This window comes from Clavispora lusitaniae, assembly GCF_014636115.1.
Source record: "Clavispora lusitaniae strain FDAARGOS_655 chromosome Unknown tig00000185_pilon, whole genome shotgun sequence".
NCBI lineage: Eukaryota > Fungi > Ascomycota > Pichiomycetes > Serinales > Metschnikowiaceae > Clavispora > Clavispora lusitaniae.
This window is the reverse complement of record NW_027093979.1, coordinates 214,732-228,957: the sequence shown is the minus strand read 5'-3', so window position 1 is coordinate 228,957 and position 14,226 is coordinate 214,732. Positions and strand designations below refer to the sequence as shown.

Here is a 14,226-nt window from a genome sequence, read left to right as displayed (position 1 = left end):
GACATTCAAGAATGTGCAGTGTTTGGTTTTCAAAAGTGGCTTTTTGTTGCTTCGAGAAGACTTGGGGTTCCCAAAGATATACCCTTGAATTGTTCATTTATTCGCAGAACACAGCTGTCGATATGAATTTGCCTGTCATAGCTTGTGATTTGCAAACAAAGTGACGTTTTCGGATAGCTGCTTGCTCCACAAGCCACCTCTCAATTGGTCCATCCAATAGCAGGCTTGGAAACATAAACGTGACTGTGGTTTTCACGGAATCTTAAATCCACTTAGCAACTGCATTAAGACCGATTCGGCTAAAACCCAGTCGCAAAACTCCTCCAACAACTTCAAACCAGTTCCAGACACGCTGGTCCCACCCATCGTCAACAGTGGGATGCGCAAGTGCATGCAGAATATGCTCGTACCGCAACACATCTTTTCGGGTGACAATTCCCACAAGACGGGCGTCCTTCTCCACAAGAACATGCCGCGGCCCAACTCGGATGAAAATGTCCCGTATGTACTCGAGCTGAGTTGAGACGTTCACCACTATTGGCGCATGGTTGACCAACCCAGCAAGATCGGATCCAACACCTTTGCCAAAGTGAATCGGTTCAGCATCATCCTCTCGACCTCGAAGGAAATCTTCCAAATCTGCCCGTGCTACGTAGCCCACAATGGATGGATTTTCTTGGGATTTCACCACAGGAAAGCCACGGAATGGCGCTGCCGACAAAATGCGGCGAAGCTCATGTAGTGGATACGACTTCTCTGTTTCGAATACAACCGTTTCAGGTGCCATAGCCGCTGCTACAGTCACATCAAAAAGAGGCTCCTCTTTTGGATCAATGTAAGGTAACCCATTAAACAAAATCATTTGGTCTGCGATGCCTCCATGACCCCATGTGTCGTTGACCCACTTCGTCACTGCAACGGCTACCATAGTTGGCATGATGTATCGCACGGCACCCGTAAGCTCAAACATGATAATGGCCACCGTGACTGTCATGTGCGTGATTCCCAGAAGTGCAGCTCCGGCGCCAAGAAAGGCGTAAGTTCCTGGAATCACGCAGGGCCCATCAGAAGGACATGCTGAGAATAAGATCAGTTGCGGGTACTTTTCGTGAAAACGCTCGACAAGAATGCCTACTGCACGGCCGAATGTAGCACCCGCCGCCATAGATGGCACGAAGATACCAGCCGGCACCTTGCAGCCGTAGGTGATAATTGTAAGAGCTGTTCGCAAAACTGTGGCGACTAAAAGAGCGAGAACAAGACGCAGAGAGTTGTTTGGCTCACACAACGCATCGTCAGCGCTGCATTCTGCAAACAATGTTTGCATGGTTTCTGTCATGTCGTAGCGGAGGAAACGATTGTGGTAACAGAGCAAGGCCAGCACCACAGCCAAGCATACGGCTTCTCTCATCGGATATTGAGCCAAGTAACGTTTACGGAAACCAGCCACTCGCTTATTGAAACGGCAAACCACAATGCCGTAGATACCACCGAAGGCGCCGAGTACAGCATAGAGTGGAAGTTCAAAGTAATGCCAGCGCGTATCGTATGTGACTTCAAACAGCACAAGTTGGCCGGAACGGAGGGGGTTGAATGCAGCAAGCGTCGCCACGCCCACAAGTGCGCACACATATGCTTTCCAGAGAGTGGGCAAGTGGTGGCGCAGCAGGATCTCTTCCATGGAAAATAGCACACCCCCCATCGGCGAGCCAAAAGCCACCGCCACGCCAGCTGCTGAGGCAGCAGTAAGGAAGTCGCGCCCGCGCACTGGCACGCGGAACCGCGGCACAAGGCGGGCCACACAATTGCCCGCTGCCACGGCATAGTGTACAGATGGACCTTCTTTACCTACCAGTAGGCCCAGCCCAATAGCCAATGGGAGACATATACTTTTGAGAGCCAAAGTGGACGCGCCCAAAAATCCGCGCACCACAAACCCAGACACAATGCATTTGATTTCCGAAATTCCTGATCCGACAGCGGCTGGGGAGTAGCGTTTGACAAGAAACGCTGCAGTAGCTGCAAACACAGCCAGCCACGCCACATATGCAAAATAGCCCCCAGCAGGGGTGTGCAGCCACGGCCGCCACGCGGCGCACGATTCTTCGTTCCAGCAGCAAAACTCACGGTTCAAGTAGAAATGGCCGCTGCAGTGGCCCACACGGAGCGAGGCAAGCCATGCAGTGATGATGTTGAGCAGCGCAGCAATAGCACCTATGAGCACGCCGCAAGCGGTGAGGAGCACCCATGTCTGGGACGAGCGGAGGAGGCGCGCCCGCGCAGTAAGCTTGGGTGGACGCACCACGTGGTGGTCGGTCCAGTCGACGGTGGCAAAGTCGCGGAAGCGCTGCACCTCTCGGACGTTTTTGTCGCGCCAATGGCCCTGCTCGTCGCGAAGCTCGCGGAACAGCATAGAAAGAGTAGTTGTTGAAGTGGTGAAGTGGTGGGCGCGCACGACCTGTGTGGTTGCAAAATGCAAAAGCGGGTGATAATGGACCAAGCAAAAAGAAAGAAGAAGAAAAGAAGAAAGAAGAAGAAAAGAGAAAGAAGAATAATAAGAATAAGAGAAGGCAAAGAAATGAAGGACAAAAGAGAGGAAGCAAAGATAATAAACAGATAAAGAACTGAAGAATGAGTAAAGAGAGGGTTAGGTCAAACAATGTCTATCATGAGATAGGTCAGCATAATAAAAGTGTCTCGAAATAATTGAATCAATAAAAAAAAAAAAAAAAAACACAACAAGCAGAAATGTAGTATACTGGATGTCTTTAGATAAAGCTAAGAAGGGTTTAAACGGTAATGGGGATAAAGGAAGTGGTTGAAAGTGAGAAAAAGAATAGTTGAAAGAGTGAGAAAAGGTTGAGCGGAAGTGGTCGCATTTAAAACTTGATAGGACACACTAGTAACTTAACTGATTCTTTGATGATGAATTCAAATTTTTGGTTGTTCCAATGAGTAGACATACACGTTATATTTTGCAACTAGGCAAAATTTGAATGTCTTTTGCCAATGGAAACACGGAGAAGAGAGAACGAAGATTTTCGGTAACTGGGAACTTCAGCAAGACACATTGACACAATCTGAATTCATATCTTTCAACAACAAAAAGAAGAACCCAAATCACTGACAGAAAAGTAGATAATGCATGGAAATTTTAGAAAATTATTAGATTTTCTAAATCGGAAAAGATACATACTTACTGAACTGCCCATGTTTCTTTTCCGAAGGAGCAGAAAGATCTCAGACGCTCAAAAGGATTTTTATATTTTTCAATCGGATATCTTATTTCGATATTTGGTGTTGGATATGATACTGCCAGAAGCAAGTAGTCAATAACGAAAAGTTGATGAAAGACAATAGCTAGAATACTAAAGAAAACAAGCTGATTGTTATGCGTTCTCAACGATACAAAACGCCAATATGATGGAGATGATATTTCGCCACGGCCGCCTTCATTTTGCTTGCTTGTAATCATTTGGTTAATTCGCTACTTTATTTCACTCCTCTATTACGTTTTTAGCGAACAAATTGTACTAAAAATGTCCCCACACAATCACGAATGATAAATTAAATTAATAAATAGAAGAAAAGCGCTCGATAGAGCTACAACTGAGACTCTGAATCTAAAAATCAAGCACAGTTCACCACCAATTGCTGCCGAAAATCCTCGACGTACTTGCTCAAATCGCGGCCTAGCTCATAAAACGAAAGAACGATGTTGAGTCCTCCAACAGGACTAGAGATCATATTGATCACAAATTCAGACGCTGCTGGTGCCAAATGTTGGGCGAAAACAACATCTTTGATGGACCACGCTTCCTTCCCCTCTATCCTGTGAACAGGGAAATCAGCATAGCCCAAGTTGGAGAGCTTAACTGAATCTCCTTTGCATTTGTTCAATTGCAGAGTAAAGAAAGATTCGTTATCTTCCAACGCGTGAGCGTTATCAAAGAAGTTCTTCTGAAGGCTGAGCACCTTATCGTTCTTTATTGATTGTTGCAAGTTGGCGTGGATGGATCTCGTCTTATCCCATGAAAAAGCGTACACAGGCTCCATAAGTTCCGGAACGCCCATGTGAGCGAAGTTTCCCAACATTCTGTACAGTTTTTTGCCAAGAATAGGCCGATACGGCTTTTCCACCTTCTGCTCAGTCAAAAACCACCGTAGCGTCAAGGAAATGGACATCAGCGTATAATAGTCGCCAAACACAGGCTGGAGAGCCAAAGCTTGAACATGGGAAACGTAGCTTGTGAGACTCACCTTTTCTTCTCTGCATCTAGCAAGGATTCTTTTCAACTCCAGAGATGGTATGTTTACAAGCTTGTAGGCCACTTTGTACTCGCGAGTCGAAGGAGCAAAGCCAGGCCATTTCGAGAAACCTGGTGGGATTTTCTTGGAATAGTGTTCTGGGTCGTTGTCACAATAAGGGAAAACAGGATCTTGCATTATCATTTCTGCCGGCGGCGGAAGCGAATTGCGCAAACGGCCCGAGTCGGCTTCTAAGTTGAAAACAACTGTATCAGCGTCCACGGCAGAAGTAGCTGTGCCGTACAAACGAGAGTACTCCAGATCGTTCGAAGGCGAGTCGCAATAGGCTAAAGAGTCCAACAATATCTCATGGAATAGACGAGCAACCACACCATCGGCAAGCGTATGCTCAAAAACGGCAGCCAAGTCATAGTTTCCTGTAACGATGAGTTTGATAAGCGGTTTCTGCACATACAACTCAAAATATTTTGTTTCGCCCAATTCTGCCATCAACTTCTCTGACACACCGGACGGCTGCGACAGATGAACATGAAAGTCGACCAAGTCGCCGAATGTCACATTGTGCAATGGCAAAACCTCACAGTAGCCAGCAGTACTGTTTTTGAAGACATTGCACACTAGTATGTGGTAATCAAGCACACATTTGCGCAAAGCCCGAAACAACAAAGGCTTATCATCAATTAAAGGTCTGGTGTAGGTCGCGACAGTAAAGAAATTGCGGTAAAAGTCCACGGAAGTACGAGAACGGAAAAAGTTTTCGCTGATGCCTAGTTTTCGGGAGATAACAGGCGCGGTTTCAGACAATGTCATTGGATTGGGACGAAAAACGTTCCCAGGCCATGTCTTAAGTAGCCGATTGTGACTCAGGTCGCAGATGCCGGACGACTCCTATCTTATCTGATGGGCATTCTGCAGGAATGTGATCACTTTGACTCACCAAGTTTCGAATATCGAACGAATATTCACTATTGGTGAAGTTTTTCATTAGATTGAGGATTGTCGATAGATTGAGGATTGTAGATTGAGGACTGTCGATTGATTATGGTTGTCAATTGATTGGGGTTCGCCAATTCGGTAACGCGATAGTAGACGGACAGTAGAATGTACCAATAATCACATGGTTCACAGCATCAGTCAACATAAATTAGCAATTCCAACAGGCTGCAATGTTGTCACAGTCCATGAGCGTGCATGATCAATACCAACGGCGACAGACAGGAGGAGCCTGAAGTCGGAGATCTATAAAACATCATAAGGCACTGCTATATCTTACCTCTGTGGTATCTTTCCTTTGCAAAATCTTTCCTCTGTGATATCTTATCGCCCTTCTGTCTTAAGACAACACCGCAAGAACAACCACCAACACAAACACACAGAGGAAAATCAAAAGAATGCAGCTCCACTTGCCACGGCGTTTTTGATACTCGTGTGCCTTCTGAAGCTCGCGAGATGCCTGCTGCGTGTTTCCATGCATTTGCAAGATATTGTCTTCGATGGTGTCAAGCTGCTCACCCTGAACACTGACCAACTGGCCCAAATCCTTGAAGATGGAATTTACTTCACGGATTCCTTCGCTGACTCGCGAGATTTCCCGCTGCCGCTCTTCGCTGAGAAGCATATGGTACTGGAGTTCGGTGGCATCGATGGTGTCCTGGTCGACCTGGGTTTGCACCAACGGAGTCGTTTCTGTGGCGTTGGATGCCTTTCTACTTACGCCAGAGGGCTCTATATCGGCCCGAACTGGGACGTTTCTCTTGGCATCGGCGTACTGTCTTTGGCTCGCGGTAAAAGCATTGGCAAGCTCTCTGAACTCGTTGGAAAGGCGCTCTTTTGCAACAAGCTGCCTGTTCGAAACCTCGAGCTTCCCACTCATGGCAGCATTGACATTCATTAACAATGTTTTGATTGCGGCAGAAAGAGCAGAGATTTTGCTTTCAAGCGCGTCCACGCTGTCCCGAAACGCCATGTTGTCCCTTCTGCTGCCCACGTGCTTACGTTGGGCATTGAATTGTGACATGAGAGTGCCGAAAGTCTGTATTTGTTCTGAGGTGTTGGAAATGATAACATCGAGCTCTGATTGAGGAGAAGACGGCGCATCCTGCGCCTCTAGGTCAACGGCAAAGGACATGAGTGTGACAAGTAAAGAGGAAACTGGATGTATGAAATAGGGAATAAATAACTTGACGAAAACGTTGACAGGAATGCCAGAATGTGGCAGATCCAAAAATGTGGCAGATCCAAAAGATGAGACGAGAACCAAATTCAAGGACGAGCCAAAAAATGTTTGATGAGCAAAGAAAGAGTAGCAAGTATCAGACTTTTAACCGGTTTCAAGAGAAGTCAAAAGCTAGCTTAAGCAATCTGGGGTATATCAAATATTCGTTTCGCGTATAGCCGTGCACAGAAGTAATGACAATGAATAGGCAAGACATAGACACTAGATGCAAGAAAAAAAAATGAAGAAAGCATCAGAAGAAAAGAATCAGAAGAAAGAATCAGAAGAAAGAATCAGAAGAAAGAATCAGAAGAAAGAATCAGAAGAAAGAATCAGAAGAAAGAATCAGAAGAAAAGAATCAGGAGTAAAAAATCAACTAGAAGCTCTCTTACTCAAAATTGGTTAGGGTTCAATCTTCGACCATTCATCAGCTTAGATCCGTTTTCGCAGTTTACGTTTTGGCGCAAGCGGATTATCTCATATTTGCTCATCAAACAGACTAGCAAGTTTCAACTTTCTTGTCTTTATATTTGAAGTATATGGCCAGAATAAGCAAAGTAGGTCATTAGATACATAAGCTTGGGTCTCAGCTTACTTTCGTGTGCTAGTGTCGGAAAAAGCATAAGTCCACATAATTAGATAATTCCATCACATCCAGTGCAAATTTCATACAGATATATCCAGGTGAGCTAATTTTCAATACAGATATTTTCAATCCGGCTGGCACTAACAGCGTGTGGGCTTACTTAGTTTATAAAGACATAAAAATATCTATAAACTAAAGTGAAGAGCATTCAAGTTGGTCATTTAGGAAACTAATATTCGTAGGAATACAAATCTCTGATCTCTACCGATCACGACCATATACAGAAGTGAAAGTCTTCACAGAAAAGAATCACAGGGGTCCAAACGGCCAACAACGTAATTAATACGCTTGCTTTGTGTAGATGAGAGAAATAGAGCTGCAATATTGCCCTATCGTTAAACTTTAGGTTTTTGCCGTGCTAATTAACTCTTCGGTTGATCAGGTGTATCTGGCATTTCCCAAGACTAAGAAATTTGATGCCATTCTGCTCATAATTGACTATAAACATTGGAATGCTTGGTCTCATCGAGCGCTTTAACTTAAATTCAATAAGTATTCCAACTATGTGTCTTTGGAATATCCAGAACGTATCCGGCAAATGCAAGCCAGTGCACTTTTGGTTGACCAATTGAAGAATTCTTTTTTTATTGCATTTCTTACAATCATTATTGACGATGTAGATAGTATATTACTTTGAACATGTTCTTGGAATGCTCATGAGATACTGTATATCGAATCTTACGTCTGTATCATCGTATTCTTTTCGAATACTTTAACCTGAGTATGATACCACTCTCACATTTATTTTTAATTTTCTCCAACACTTGACTCTGTAAATATTATCATCTTTTTATCCTTTCTGTATGGCCCTTCTCCAGTCTACTTAGCCGCACCAATTGTCCGAGACTGTACATGTCAAAGTATTTCGCGACAAGAAGAAACATCCGCGTTTTTCTCGTACGCGTACGCGTTTCTTCTACTTTCAATGCTGGCCAGAAAAGCGAAACTAGACAAGTTCAAAAAACTACGTGAAGCTCGGCGGACGGGCCGTATCGACGCGTCGGACGACGAAGACGCGTCAATCTATGACGAGGTGGACGAAGACACCTTCAGACAACACAAGCGCGATCAGCTTATGAATGATGATTTCATTGTGGACGATAACGGAGAAGGTTATGTGGACAACGGAGTGGACGAATGGGACGACGCCACGCGACCAAACTACTACTCGGACGAAGAAGCCGAGGCCGGGCCGCTGCGGAAGCGCTCGAAAACCCACAAAGTCGCCAAAGTGACCCGGACGGCAGAAATCGACAGCTTTTTCGCTCCAGCACAAACAGTTCTGGCGCCTGCGGCACCCAAGGCTCCACAGGCTTCTGTGGATGACATTCTTGACGACTTTGTGGCGCCCAAGAGCCGCGTTTCAAAAAACAGAGCATTTACATCTTTCGGACGCAACCAAGTGAAAACAGAGCGTTCCGCCGGCCCTTTTGGGCGGCTGCGCACTTCAGCACCTCGGAAAGAGACCAAATTCGCCTCTTCTTCTCCAGCTAACACCTTGGATATGCAAGACTTTGATGACTTCAATACCGCTGAAGATAATGGTACCAACCCTCATGACGAAACTACCGACACACTCAGCACCGCTGCCACTGCTTCTCTGACGCAGAATGAATCTGCCAAACAAGCTAGCCTTGCCTCGTCGCCTGAGCCACAAGCAGCGGAAAGTGACAGTGATGAAGAAGTCGTGGTGCGTCGTCGAGCTGCCGCTCCTGCCAGAGCACACACGGCGTCTGTTACTGCTGTCAAGACCGAGGCAGTTGTCTCTCCGTCTCGAAATTCCTTAGCTTTCACTTCCTCGGTACCATCGTCTCAGCCAAAAGTGGAACTAGACGCGGTTTCCTCTGACGACAAATTGCGCATGTTCTGGCTCGATTACGCTGAGGCAGACGGCTCCTTGCTTCTCTTTGGCAAAGTTTTAACCCCCGAAGGCTCCCTTGTATCTGCAATGGTGCAAGTTCATGACATGTGCCGAGAATTGTATGTCTTGCCTCGTGACAACGTTTCACCAATGGATGTTCATGCAGAACTCGTGCCAATACTTATGGAGCAGTTTGGTCTTGAACGTCTTCGTGCCAAACCGGAGACCCGCAAGTATGCATTTGAACTTCCTGATGTTCCCAAGGAGGCCGAGTACTTGAAGGTGCTCTTGCCATTCAAAACAAAAAAGAACCAGCACGTGGTGATGCCCTCCGAGCTTGAAGGTGAGACATTCCGCCGCATTTTCGGCACAAACACCAATGTTTTTGAGTCCTTTGTAACGCAGCGGAATATAATGGGTCCATGCTGGTTGGATATCCGCACTTCAGGCTGTTCACCACTTCAGAATGCTTCCCACTGTCAATTTGAAGCTGCAATTTCTTCTCCTGAATGTATTTCTCCTGTGACAAATGGTTCCCCGGCGCCAAATTTAACCACGACTTCTATCTCTGTTCAAACAGTGATGAACGTGAAGGCTAATCGCCAAGAAGTCGTTTGCGTGTCACTTGCTACATACCGTGATCTTCCGCAAGACCTGCCAATTGCAGAAAATACCCAGCCGAATGAATTGGTCACGTTGGTCCGTCCTGTGGGCTTGAACTATCCACCTGGTCTTCAAAAGGCAGCTGACGCTCAAAACTTGAACGTCCGGTTGCTTCCTAATGAAAAATCGCTTTTGAGTTGTTTGACAGCTCTTATCAAGAACGCGGATCCAGATATCCTTGTGGGCCATCGTTTAGAGAACATTTCTTTGGACGTCCTTGTTCATCGTATGCATGATTTGAAAGTGCCCACATGGTCAACCATGGGCCGTCGCCACAGAAAAAGTTGGCCGGACAAGTTTGGGAAAAGCTCTGCTTTTAGCAACAACTTGCTTATTCGTGAAATTTTCCAAGGCCGTCTTTTGTGTGATATCGCTAACGAGTTGGGACAATCTTTGACTCCAAAATGTCAATCCTGGGATTTGCTGGAGATGTACAATGTAGTCTGTCACCAAAATCATCCAGCTCTTGAAATCAACTTCCAAAATCCACGTTACATCGAAGATGCTTCCTTCTGGTTGATGCCACTCAAGGAAAATATAAGCCAAGTGCTTATTTCTGCGCAAATATCTTTTGCGCTCCAGATCCTCTCACTTTCGAAGCAGCTCACAAACTTAGCTGGAAATGCATGGTCTCATACATTGAGCGGAACACGGGCAGGTCGAAATGAGTTTATTTTGTTGCATGAGTTCAGAAGAAACAATTACATTGTTCCCGATAAAGAGGGTAAATTCCACAAGAATACCAGCCACCAACAAGATGCTCGTATTGAAGCAACCGAAGATGATGCTACAACTGTGACTTCGAACAAGAAGCCAAAGTACCAGGGTGGTTTGGTTTTCGAGCCTGAAAAAGGTTTGCACAAGAATTATATCTTAGTGATGGACTTTAATTCCTTGTACCCTAGTATTATTCAAGAGTTCAACATTTGTTTTACTACAGTGGAAAGAGATGCTTATAATACTACCCATGATGAAGAAAGAGATCTCCCAGAAATTCCGGGGCGCGATTCGGATCAAGGTGTCTTGCCGCGTTTGTTGAACACGTTGGTGTCGAGAAGACGTGAAGTGAAGAAATTGCTCAAGGACCCTAAAATCTCTGCCGCCGAACGTGCACAATACGATATTAAACAACAAGCTTTGAAGTTGACGGCAAATTCCATGTACGGTTGTTTGGGTTACGTCAACTCGCGTTTCTATGCGAAACCTTTGGCCATGTTGGTTACCAACAAGGGTAGAGAGATTTTGATGGACACAAGACAATTGGCAGAGCTGATCGGTTTGCGTGTTGTCTACGGTGATACTGATTCCGTTATGATAGACACCGGTGCCACAAGCATGGCAGAAGCTTTGAAAATTGGAGAAGAATTCAAGGTTCAAGTTAATGAGCGGTACAAGTTATTGGAAATTGATACTGATAACGTTTTCAAGCGGTTGCTTTTGCATGCAAAGAAAAAGTACGCGGCTATGAATGTGACATTAGACAGAAAAACTGGGAAGGAAATCACATCTTTGGAAGTGAAAGGTCTCGATATGCGTCGTCGTGAATACTGTTCTTTATCAAAAGAGATTTCCACTTTTGTATTGGAAAAATTACTCTCTGATATCGATCCAGAAGAAGCTCTTTCCCAAGTGTACGGCTATTTGGAGACAACAAGTGCCAAGATAAGAGCCAACGAGTTTCCTGTCGATAAGTACCTGATCAATACCCGTTTGTCTAAAGACCCAACAAGTTATCCTAACGGGAAGACTATGCCACCTGTTCAGGTCGCTCTCCGTCTTCGAAAACAGGGAAAGGTTGTGAAAGCTGGAAGCGTGATCACATTCATCATCACGGCTCCTAAGGAAGGTGAAGAAAGTGCCAGTCCAGCTGAAAGAGCACGCGCTATCCAGGAAGTTTTAGGTGACAGAACAAACTTCAAGCCTGATAGCGAATACTACTTGGAGAAACAAATCTACGCACCGGTAGAACGTCTTGTCAACAAGATTGAAGGCGTGGACATGCTCCGGATTGCATCTTCTTTGGGCATTGATACTAAGAAGTACGCAATGAGACTCAGAAACACAGAGGGTGCAGAGCACGAGATTCTCCCGTTGGAGTCCAATATATCTGATGTGGAAAGATTCCGTCAAGCCAGTTACTTCGTCTTGACATGTAAATGTGGTGCAAAATTCAGATTTGGTGGAATCATGGCATCAAAAGATTATAAAGTGACCTTCAATGGAGTTTGCTGCGCTAAATGCGACTACGTCTTCCCGGTATTGAGATTAACTTCACAACTAGAAGCGGCCATCAGAAAACACTTATCGCTTTATTATGCTGGTTGGCTTGTTTGTGATGATTCAGCCTGTGGCATCAAAACAAGACAGATTTCCGTTTACGGAAAACGATGCATCGGAGCTAGTGGAAAAGCACATGGTTGCAAAGGAGTCATGAGTTACAAGTATTCAGACAAGGCACTCTACAACCAGTTGCTCTACTTTGATGCCATTTTTGACGTTTCTAAAGCTCAAAAGAACCAATTGCGGCCGATTGTCTACGACGTTCCGGTGAACCCAATGAGTGAGGGCCAACTTAATGCGTTGGCCGAGCAAAACAAGGTCAACTTTGGGTACTGCCGCGAGGTGGTGGATCAATACTTGAAAGTATGTGGTCGTAGGTATGTGAATATGGGAAACATCTTCGACTTCATGGTATAGGAAGCAAAAGAGGGTATCCCTTGAAAAGGGCGGTTTCAATCGAGTTAAGTTGGTATAGGGTATATGGTATACATTGCGGATTATATAGTTCTCCTGTTGGAGGGCACAAGTGTTCCCCGTAGTTGTTGCTGGCGTTCGATTGTTTCGAACAAGCCTTTGAATGTGCCCTTGCCGAAGCCATTGTGATGATGTCTCTGGATGATCTCAAAGAAAAAAGTAGGTCTGTCGTGCAACGGTTTGGTGAAAATCTGCAAAATGTAATTGCACCCAAAAGTGCCATTCTTTCTTGCAAATCGCGTGGCTGGGTCAAAGTCGACCAAAATATGATTTGCTCGAAGTTTATCCATGTCTTCAGTCAACACAATATTGTGTTGTGCAAGCCTCGCCATGAGACCTTCGTAGTAGTCAGAGGACATTTCGTTGAAATCAACACCACGGGTCCGCAACGAGCAAATACATTGAAGTATATCTCTCGTTCGTAAGGCAATGTGTTGTACACCGGGACCGTTGAAATATTGGTAGAACTCTTCAATCTGGCCCACCAACTTGGATTCTGCCGGTTCATTAATGGGCATTTTGACTTTCCCATTAGCACTGGCCATGACTAGAGATCGGAGTGCTGTGTTCGTGGTGGAAACATCCGACTCATCCACTGACCAGTACTTGTGGAGCCCCAAAGCTGAAGCGTAGAACCTGGCGTATTTGAACATTTCGTTCCACGAGTAGTTTTGGACGCAGTGGTCGATTTCACATATTGACACGGGAGCAAATGGCAATTGGGGCTGATTGTTGCACAGACTGGTTTTATAGCCTGGTAAATAAACTCCGTCATAGTCGACTTTCTGCACTAGAGTATGGTGCATGTCTGTTCCTGGAACGCCAATTTTGGCCACTCTCACTACACCATGACAGTCTGACAAGATGTGGGGAGCTTCAAGCGAAAGAGCACCATTGCACATGGCCCGGGAGTAAGTAGAATCCACGTCGGTAACTTCAAGCAAAATGTCTATAACGCCCATACCATGACGGCCGACAAATGTATCGGACAAGTAGGCCAAGAGAGCATCGTAAGCCACATCCGGTTTCTTTTGCTGGCGTACTTCTTCATATTGAGACACAATTCGAGCCAAAGAAACCGAATTGGTGTCATTTCCAAACAAAGCAGCTAAAGTTTCGCCATCGTCGGCCTCTTCTGATGCTACTTTGATGGAAGTGACAATCTCCACCACGGCTTTCCCATTTCTCAAAACATGAGAAGCAATGAGGCTGGAGCCTGTTTCCAAGCCCTTTTGGGCCACAAGCTCAAACCCCATGGCGAACTGGAAGTACGATGCCATTTCTTTGGCGTTGGACGTGGCAAACCGGACAGAGAAAAATCCCACTATTCCATCTAGAGGAAACTTACAATTCACGTAGCCGTCTCGAAATAATTCGCTAATGTCAACTTGGTCTACAGGAGAGGAGGTGGAGAAAGGCAATGGGAAGTCCATGCCGTTTAGCAAAGAGAAGAAGCAAGTGTGAGAAAACACAAAAGTGGGTATATGAGAATCACAAAAACTAGAATGAGGGAAAAGATATGCACACGATAGACTTGATAGTCCGTTAAACAGATTAGTTTTTTTTTTTTTTTTTGCTCTTATCTTGAGGCTGTCTATGAATTTATGACGGAACGGTGGGCAGCTATTGACAGTGAAGAACATTTTTTAATTTATACTTAGGTATAAACGACACTCAATGCGAGATTGGATGATTTAGTTACCATAAAGCAAAATGGGAGCAAACAAGAAACGCCTGGCAGCTTTGATTCAACCATGCTGTTTGCACAATGCATAAAATGGTAATTTCGAAGGCAGATAAAAACCCTAGAAAACTTG

General features: G+C 45.2%; 5 protein-coding genes across 5 annotated transcripts; 1 reads left to right on the top strand and 4 right to left on the bottom strand. All coding sequences in view use genetic code 12, as the record gives it.

Annotated features, from left to right (window-relative positions):
- Positions 1–262: 262 nt before the first annotated feature.
- FOB63_003778 (uncharacterized protein) lies at positions 263–2,413 on the bottom strand (the record flags this gene model as incomplete). The annotated part of the gene is made up of 1 exon (XM_002614677.2): positions 263–2,413. The coding sequence occupies one exon, from the start codon at positions 2,411–2,413 to the stop codon at positions 263–265; it is 2,151 nt and encodes a 716-aa protein (XP_002614723.2).
- Positions 2,414–3,630: 1,217 nt separating this feature from the next.
- On the bottom strand, positions 3,631–5,079 carry ATF1 (Atf1p; the record flags this gene model as incomplete). The annotated part of the gene is made up of 1 exon (XM_002614678.2): positions 3,631–5,079. One exon carries the CDS (start codon positions 5,077–5,079, stop codon positions 3,631–3,633), a length of 1,449 nt encoding a protein of 482 aa, XP_002614724.2.
- Positions 5,080–5,602: 523 nt separating this feature from the next.
- VAM3 (SNAP receptor) lies at positions 5,603–6,397 on the bottom strand (the record flags this gene model as incomplete). The annotated part of the gene is made up of 1 exon (XM_002614679.2): positions 5,603–6,397. One exon carries the CDS (start codon positions 6,395–6,397, stop codon positions 5,603–5,605), a length of 795 nt encoding a protein of 264 aa, XP_002614725.1.
- A 1,659-nt stretch (positions 6,398–8,056) lies between these two features.
- On the top strand, positions 8,057–12,352 carry POL1 (DNA-directed DNA polymerase alpha catalytic subunit; the record flags this gene model as incomplete). Its single annotated transcript, XM_002614680.2, has 1 exon — positions 8,057–12,352. The coding sequence occupies one exon, from the start codon at positions 8,057–8,059 to the stop codon at positions 12,350–12,352; it is 4,296 nt and encodes a 1,431-aa protein (XP_002614726.2).
- Positions 12,353–12,432: 80 nt separating this feature from the next.
- Positions 12,433–13,842, bottom strand: FOB63_003774 (uncharacterized protein; the record flags this gene model as incomplete). Its single annotated transcript, XM_002614681.2, has 1 exon — positions 12,433–13,842. One exon carries the CDS (start codon positions 13,840–13,842, stop codon positions 12,433–12,435), a length of 1,410 nt encoding a protein of 469 aa, XP_002614727.2.
- Positions 13,843–14,226: the final 384 nt, after the last annotated feature.